The 9743-nt window shown below is 38.3% G+C and overlaps 1 protein-coding gene across 1 annotated transcript; it reads right to left on the minus strand.

The window, feature by feature from the left end:
* Nucleotides 1-8136: 8136 nt before the first annotated feature.
* On the minus strand, nt 8137-9066 carry LOC308241359 (olfactory receptor 5H2-like; the record flags this gene model as incomplete). The annotated part of the gene is made up of 1 exon (XM_080654746.1): nt 8137-9066. One exon carries the CDS (start codon nt 9064-9066, stop codon nt 8137-8139), a length of 930 nt encoding a protein of 309 aa, XP_080510872.1.
* Nucleotides 9067-9743: the final 677 nt, after the last annotated feature.

The following is a 9743-nucleotide window of genomic DNA, read 5'->3' on the forward strand; positions in this document are numbered from 1 at the left end:
TCTGCATAGTATACCATAGTATAAATGTATCATAGCTTTTTTATCCACTTATCTATTGATGGGCACTTGGGCTGTTTCCAGATCTTAGCTATTGTAAATTGTGCTGCTATGAACATAAGGGTACGTACATCCTTTCTGAGTGGTGTTTTGTGTTTCTTAGGTCATATTCCTAGAAGTGGGATCATTGGGTAAAACAAAGCAGCCTTTTATAAACTGGGTGTTATATGACCCATCAACCCATAAAGTTGGGAATACACAGACACAACATCCTCAAATGGAAGTGGTATATACATGATCTAGCTTGAGTAGGCCCTAAAGGCACCAACAAGCTACATGAAAAACTGGCCAAAATGTCCATGGTCCCCATATCTGTTACACTGGATCTTCTATCCCACACTGCACTTATGGTCTCATGGGAGTTCTCTATAATTAGTAGCCAGAGGAGGGGATGACCTGGACATGGTTTACTGATGGTTCTGCGTGATGTGCAGACACCACCTGAAAGTGGACAATTGCACTACTGCCACTCTCTGGGACATCCCTGAAGGACAGTGGTGAAGGGAAATCCTCTGAGAGGGTAAAACTTTGAATAGTACACCTGTTTGTTCACCTGCCTCGAAGGAAAAATGGCCAGATATGTGATTATATAACAGTTTGTGGGCTTTGGCCAATGGTTTGGCTGAATGGTCAGGGACTTTGAAGAAATCTAACTGGAAAACTAATGACAAAATTTATGCAGGAAATATATGGATATAAATAAATGGAGATAAAATGATGAAGATATTTTTATCCCATGTAAATGCTCACCAAAGGGTAATCTCAGCAGTGGAGAATTTTAATAATCAACTGAATAGGTTGACCCATTCTATGGACACCAGTCAATCTCTTTTGCCAGCCACCTTTGTCATCACTAAATGGGCTCATGAAAAAAAGGGACTATGGTGACAGAAACTGAGATTATACATGAGCTCAGCAACATGCACTTCCACTTGCCATGGCCACCTTGGCTATGGCCATTGCTGAGTGCCAATTCTGCCAGCAACAGAGGTGAACACTGAGTCCCCGACATGGCACCATTCATGGGTGTGATCAGCCAGCTACCTCCTGGTAGGTTAATTACACTAGAAAGATTCCAATGTGATAGAAAGGGCAGTGTTTTGCTCTTACTAGAATAGACACTTTTTCTGGATATAGACATGCGATTCTGCATGCACTGCTTTTGCCAAAACTCTATCTGTGGACTTATTGAATTAATTCCTTATCCACTGTCATGGTATTCCACACAGTTTTGCTTATGATCAAGGAACTAGCTTCACAGTAAATAGAAGAGGTCATAAGGGAGAAAGCATCTCAGATAGTGGGATCTGCATTGACTTTCTGAAGAGGATGCTATTTACTCTGAGTTTTCTGAAATTTGGGAACTGACAGGTTGGAAGAGCATAACAGGCAAAGAGCACAGCCTAGAAAAAGACCTAGAGGTGTAAAAAAGGGTAGACCATTCCAGAAATTATAAGTAAATGTGTGTAGCTTAAATCTCAGGGTTTGAGGGTATTTGAAGAAAAGCCAGATATGAACTTTGTAGACAATGTTAAGAAGTTTGGACTCCTCCTGTTAGTGGTAGGGAAGGCCCTGGAAGGTTTAAATAGAACTGAGGAATTTCAGAAAGGTATTTTACAAAGACAACTCTAGGAGCCATGGGGTTAGAGAGGATGAATGGTGGCAAGAATGGAGCTAGGCCTGTACTACAGTTATCTGTAGCTGCATAACAAATTACCCCAAAAGTTAGTAGCTTACAAAGATACTATATTATTTCTCATGATTCTTTGAATTGACTATGCTCAGTTCTTCTGTGGTGTCAGCTAGGGTTATCTTCTGGTTACATTCAATTGGGTGTTCAATTCAGGCTAGAATAGCCACGACAGCTTCACCCATATGTTTTTTGTTTTTTTTTTAGATATATTTTTATTGATTTCAGAGAGGAAGGGAGAGGGAGAGAGAGATGAAAACATCAATGATGAGAGAGAATCATTGATCGGCTGCCTCTTGCATGCCCCCTACTGGGGCTTGAGTCTCTCCCCCCCCCCGACCCCGCCCCGAAAATGTAGCAATGGACCACGATTATAGAATTGATTTTCCTTACCATTTTCCAAACTATCCTGCTACAAGATCTTTGACAAAACGATGGAATGGCCTTTTGAAACTCAGTTATAGCACAACCTAGATGGCATTACCATGCAGGGCTACACAAGGATCTCCAGAAGCCTGTATATTTTCTGAATCAACATCCAATACATAGTACTGTTTCTCCCATAGTTAGGATTCACAGGTCTAGGAATAAATTGATGAAAATGGGAGTGGCACCATTTACTATAACCCCTAGTGAACCACTAACATAATTTTTGTTTTCTGTTACCGTGCTTTTATGTCTTGCTGGTCTAGAGGTCTTAGAGCCAGGGGAGAAATGTTTTCATCAGCACACACAACAACTACCACTGAGCAGGAAGTTAAGACTACTATGGACCATTTTGTGGTCCTCATTCCTCTGAATCTTCAGGCAAAGAAGAAAGTTACAGTAATCCCTCAATATCCATGGGGATACCTTCCAAGACCATCCAGTGGATGCCTGAAACTGCAGATAGTACCAAACCCTAAATATACTGTACTATTTTTTTTCCTATGCTACATACTTTTCACTAAAGGAAAGCATTTTAAGACATATCCAAATTGACAGCATCACTACTCTTGTGTTTTAGGGCCATTATTAAGTAAAATAAGGATTACTTGAACACAAGCACTGAGATACCACAGTCGATGTGATAACCTAGATGTGTAGGTAGCATGTCCAGTGTGAATACACTGGACAAAGGGATGATATACATACTGGTCAAGATTTTGTCATACTACTCAGAACAGAGCACAATTTAAAACTTAATAATTATTTATTTCTGGAATTTTCTATTTAATATTTTTGGACTGTAGTTGACTGTGGGTAATTGAAACTATGGAAAGCAAAACTGTGGATGGAAGGGAACTATTGAACTGTGCTGCCTGGTGTGACTACCAATTTGGATTACTATTACAAGTGAAGATAAGGACAAATGTGCCTGAAATTCAAATCACTTAGGGCATCTCTTAGTAGTACTATTTCCTTTAATTAGATCAATAGAAAACTCCAACAAACCAATCCAGGCAGGACTTCTAATGGCCCAGACAACTCAGGAATGAAGGTAAAGAAAAAGGACCCCCCCAAAAAAACAAAAAAAAACAACTGACCAGCTGAGGTGCTTGCTAAAGGCAAAGGGATTATAGAATTGGTAGTAAAAGAAGGTAATTATAAATACCAGCTACAATCACATAACTAGCTACAGAAATGAGGGCTGTAATTGTCATGAGTATTATCACTTAGTTTGACAAAAATACATTTGTACACACTCATATATTTATATATTTTTGTATATATATATATATATATATATATATATATATATATACCAAATATCTTTGGTTTTTTGCCACTATTACTCCTTATGATATAACATAAAATGTATTGACTTTATATCATAGAAATTAAGTACTGTTAATTTGACATTACAGTATTTAAGTTACTAGATATAAAGGAGAAGAGTAAACATTACTCAAGGATTTTACCTGCTCTGCAGAAGGGGTTAGTGCATTTTCAGTTTAACACCCCATAGTTGTACCAGATTAGATGGAATTATGACCTTGCAGTGTTTTTATCTGGGTATTAAGTATGGTTTAAGGACTTGTGTATGGGTGCCAAGTAAAAAACAGGTAGATTTGTGATGGTTCATTTTATGTGTTGACTTAACCATGGGATGTCCAGACACCTAGTAAAACATTATTTTTTAAAAAATATATATTTGTATTGATTTTAGAGAAGAAGGGAGAGGGAAGGGGAGATAGAAACATCAATGATGAGAGAGAAACATTGATCAGCTGCCTCCTGCATGCCCTCCACTGGGAATCAAGCCCAAAACCCAGGCATGTGTCCTGCCAGGAATCAAACTGTGACTTCCTGGTTCATAAGTCAACACTCAATCACTGAGCCAAGCCGGCCGGGCAATTAAACATTATTAATGATTGTTTCTGAGGGTGTTTCTGGAAAAGATTAGTATTCAATTAGTGACTTATAAAGTAGTTGGCAGTCCCTAATTCTAGTGGGTCTCACTCATTGGGACATATGGAACAAAATGGAAAAAGAAGGTTGACCACCCTCCCAACCTTGCAGGGGCCTGAACCCTCGCCCCATCTGAGGGAGGTCTCCTGCTCCCATGGCTGCTTTGCTTGCCACACCCAGCTTAGATCGGGACACAGGTGACAGACAGTGTGACTTGGCCCAGCTCAGATTGGGACCCAGGTAACAGACAGAGACTTGGCCGACAGCAGCTGCCCTATATCTAAATCCAGCCTAGCACCAGGAATGCTCAGGGCCTACTCAAGAATGCAAATAATCCTTTCCACTAATATTTACAGGGTAAACTAAGATTGTTGGTAGAGTATTAAATTTGACAGTAAAATAATAATCAAGTTTTCAGATTAAATTAAATAGGCTAATTCAAATAAGTGAATATTGAAGAAAATTTAATTGTACTGGACAAAAAGCTGTTCCTAAAGTGTTAACTAAAATTTCTATTGGTAGTTCATCTCATGTTAAAATTCCTGAACATGCAATGAAACTAAAGCAGACATATTTTTGTGCAAAAAATTAAAATTTAAAGTTATCAAGACTGCATTATAAAATTTACAAAAGCCTCCATTAATCAAAAAAGGGGGATAGTAGGGTAATATCATGTAAGGAAAAATATCCTATAAGTAAATTACATCTAGAAAATTTTTACTTTACAAAATTAATTTTTATTTGTAATGCTAACAGCAAGACACCCATGAAAAACACACATGGTGTCTAAATAAGACAAAGGAAAATCATTTGGGCAAAAATAAAAAGGATCCCAAATCTATTATATAGAAAAGATTCCTTTATTAACTTTTGGCCTAGAATATGTTTGTATATTTTCAGAAAACAACTCCAAGACCATGTGGATTCCTGCAACAGAGAGGAATTGACAGGTCTGCTCCAACCACGAAGACAAGAGGAGAAACAGTCCAGAGATGGGAGACGCTGACGACGCCTTGCCACGCTAGCAGTCAGAGGCTGTGCGACACAGCAGCTTGCCTAGGACCAAACCAGAGAGGGTTGGACCTGCATTGCCACCATGTGCCCACCATCCAGATATCATTGCTGACATGTACACATAAGGAACTATTTGACATTGAAACGGGGACTCAGAACTGTTGGACATTGAAATTGGAACTCAAACATTTTTTGTTATTATATGTTTATTTCTAGTCTGCAGAGGCAATATTTTTTAAAGGAAAGAAAAGGGGGAAAAATAGATACAGAAGCAAAGAAGCATTGAACAGACTGTCAAACTACAGCGGGAAGGCAGAGGAGGTTTTGGGGAGCGGGCTGTAAGAGATCAACTGAAGGACTTGTACGCATGCATATAAGCATAACCAATGGATAAAAGACACTGGGGTGGGGGGCAGGTAAAGGCATGTACTGGGGGGAAGGGGAGGCTGGGGAGATGTCAATGGGGGAAAAAAAGAGACATATGTACTACTATTTGTAATACTTCAAACAATTAAAAAAATAATAATAAAATTAAAAAAAAGAAAAAACACTTTAACATGAAAAAAAAAAAGAAAAGAAAAAGAAGGTTGAATTTACTCTCTGCCTGACTGATTGACCTGCGGCATTGACCTTCTCTTGTTTTCCGCCTTCTTGGTCCTCAGGCCTCCAGATTTGCTGGTATCTATACCATCAGGCTTTAATTGCCTATCAGTCTTGGTTCCCAAGAAAATCAGAGCAATAGGAATATTATACAGCAACAAATTTCAACAAATACAAATATGTGCAATCACATGGATTCTCTGGTGAGAAATAATACAAGTGTCTGGACAGTGATATACTCATTCTTTTTACTGGAAATTGTGGGTATCCCTTAAGGAAACAAAAAGAAGGCAGAACCTGTCTAATCTTAAAGTGAACCTTCAGAAATAGACCAATGGTATTTGTTTTAAATAGTTATATTTTTATATCCTTAATCCAAATATCTAATTGAATAACTTCTACCTGACATTTTATCATAGTCTATTCTAAGTGATAAGGAGAGCAAGAATAATTCACTGTGAGTGTCTGATACAATTGTCATGAAGAAATTCATGAAGGTTGGTTCACATGCAGTAGCCATCCATGCCCAATAATCTCCTGGGGCTCATTATAAGATTGAAAAGTAGTATGGCATTCTTACTGCATTCTGTGTACTTGTGCTGTCACATTTATTTCAATTTTATAAATATTTCACAAATACTTATTTGGGATCTATCTATGTAAACTATTTTGTTAAGCACTGCGAAAGATAGAAACAGTACTAAGATTTTTAAAATAAAATCTAAAAAGGCCTGTAGGCCTAAAATAGGTATTATACAAGGTCGTTTGTGTCTTAAAAGAATAAATAGTCCTGCCTGTGTGGCTCAGTTAGGTTGGAGCATTGTCCCATACACCAAAAGATTACAGGTCCAATTCCTGGTGAAGGCACACACCTAGGTTGCAGGTTCCATCCCTGGTCAGGGTGCATATGGGAGGCAATTATCAATGTTTCTCTCTCACATCAGTGTTTCTCTCTTTATCTTCCTTCCTCTCTCTAAAAATCAATAAACATAAGTAAACTACTGAATATTTCAAGTGAGGGAGCATTCCTATCCTCTTCGAGGCCATCTGGAAATGCATCATGGAAGCTGTACCACTTGAGATAGATTTTAAAGAAAAGATAGCATTTTAATTGTAAAAAAAAAAAATGGGGTTATTTGGTGGTGGCTGGGGTCTTTTTGTGGAGAGACCTGTATTAACAGAAGCAAGTGCTTCAAAGAATGGTATGTCCAGAAGGTTTCTAGTAATTCCTATTTTACATAACACGGTCAATTAGGAAATTTGTGGAGAAAGAGACTTCAGAGTTTAACCTGTTTTATTGAAAAGGACTTCAAATAATTCCAGGAAGTAGATATATATTATATCGTATGTATAATATTTACATGTATCTATTTAGATATACATGTGTTTATATATAACTAGAGGCCTGATGCACAAAATTTGTGCAACGGGCTCGGCCTCTGCCACCACGGCTGCCTTGGCCCCCACCGCTGCGGCTTCATCTGAAAGGTGGTCCAAAAGATCATCCAGAAGGTTGTCTGGTCTAATTAGCAATGCTTTTATTATTATAGATGTCATCTATATACACATGAATAAATAAACATAAAATGCATATATAGACATAGATCTATGTACATATACTTATCCTATATAATAAAAGGGTAATATGCAAAATGACCCCCATGGCAGAACAACCGGGAACAACCGGTCACTATGACGCACACTGACCACTAGGGGGCAGATGCACAACACAGGAGCTTCCCCCTGGTGGTCAGTGCACTCCCACAGGAGGAGCTCTGCTCAGCCACAAGCGAGCGCAGCGGTGCTGGCAGGAGCCTCTCCTGCCTCCTCTGCAGCACTAACGATGTCCAACTGACAGCTTAGGCCGGCTTCCCGTGGGGAGCGGGCCTAAGCCATCAGTTGGACATCCCCTGAGGGCTCCTAGGCTGCCAGAAGAATGTCTGACTGTCAGTTTAGGCCCGCTCCCCTGTGATTTGCCTCTATTCACTCAAACACAAACCTGCCTCCATTGTGGGTTAACTGTGATGTGATTCTTCAGGCTGCTCAGCCATATTACTATCAAAGAAATCAGAATAAGTCCTGTTCAGAGAAACTACACTATTTTGGTGCTTAATGCATTTATGAAGCCACATTAAGAACATTTAAGAATGTAAAATATTTTATTTGTTTTAGTATAATATAAATACTTGATTTAAAATTTTCTGGTTTTGAATAAAATATGCACATATATTAAGGTATTTATTTGGTACTCCCACCTTAAGTCTTTACAATAATAGGGCAATTGTAACTGTAAAAAACTTGGAACACTAACTGAAAAAGAGCTATATTTAATCTGCACATTTTTACTATTTCAATAAAAGTGAAAATATACATTACTCTGAGATTTAAACATTTCTCTTTAACATTTTTGCCAGTGAATCTAAGACTTTCTTATTTCTCAGGCTATAGATAATTGGATTTAGCAAAGGGATGATGACAGTGTAAATCAGAGAGTCCATCATGTTTTGGCCATCTGCTTGTACAGATCCAGGGCACAGATACATGAAGAGAAGAGAGCCAAAGTACAAAGACACAGATAGGAGATGGGCTCCACAGGTGGAGAAGGCTTTCCTTATGCCTTGTAAAGACTTCTTTCTTAAGACTGTAAAGAGAACAAGTGTGTAAGAGACAACAATAGTCAGTATGGTGAGTACCTGTATTGACCCAGAGAAAATAAAAACCATCAGAACATTAATGAAAGGGTCAATACAGGAAATCTTAAACAATGGCATGATGTCACAGTAAAAGTGATGTATTATATTAGAATTACAGAAGGCTAATCTGAAAAAAACACCTATATGAATAAAAGCATGAAGAACACCACCTGCAAATGATAAAACTAATAGCCGGACACATAGTCTATTAGTCATAACCACTGGATAAAGTAATGGTTTGCATATGGCCACATAGCGATCATATGCCATTGTTGTCAGCAGAAAACATTCTGTGGTTGCACTGAATGCAAAGGAAAAAAATTGAATAATGCATTCAGAGAGAGATATCATCTTACTCTTGGTTAGGATGATAAGCAGCATCTTGGGGGTGACTGTAGATGATATCCAAGCATCCACAAAGGCCAAACTCCCAAGGAGTAAGTACATGGGAGTATGAAGGTGAGAGTCATTGCAGATGAGAGCAATAAGACCGAGGTTTCCCACCATGGTGATGAGGTATATCACCAAGAACACCAGAAACAAGGGAATTTGCCATTCTTGTTGATATATAAGTCCTGTGAGAATAAACTCTGTCAACAATGTTGAATTTTCCTTTTTCATGTCCTCACTCTATGTTGCCTGAAATGAAATTGAATAAATGAAAAAATATATATCACTAAGGATTTATAACATAAAAATGGGGGGGGAGTAGTTGAAATAAAATCATGGATTCCTTCCTTAATTTTCTTATCTCTACAGTAGGATTAAGTTTAGGGTAATTAAACAAATGGAAGAAAATGCAATTATTTCAAACAAAATGTGCAGAAGTGAGAGCAGATTTAGAAAAAAATAAATACATTCTAAGTATGTGCTGTATTTATGGGGATACCATTGGTTGTAATAGGAAAATTTTGTGTATGAAACATGGATATAGGTATTGTAAGATATTATAAAAATAAATACATGGTAGTGTAGGCTGCTGGGAGGTGAAATTGGAATCAGGAATACTAGTCAGTGACTGGCAGTCATGTCCAGTGAGTCCTAAACCAGATTATATATCAAAACTGTGAGGACAGCCCTAACCGGTTTGGCTCAGTGGATAGAGTGTCGGCCTGCGGACTGAAGGGTCCTGGGTTCAATTCCGGTCAAGGGCAGGTACCTTGGTTGCAGGCACATCCCCAGTGGGAGGTGTGCAGGAGGCAGCTGATCGATGTTTCTCTCCCATCGATGTTTCTAATTTTCTATCCTTCTCCCTTCCTCTCTGTAAAAAAATCAATAAAATATAAGAAAAAAAAAAA

This window comes from Plecotus auritus (genome assembly GCF_963455305.1).
Source record: "Plecotus auritus genome assembly, chromosome: 2".
Lineage (NCBI taxonomy): Eukaryota > Metazoa > Chordata > Mammalia > Chiroptera > Vespertilionidae > Plecotus > Plecotus auritus.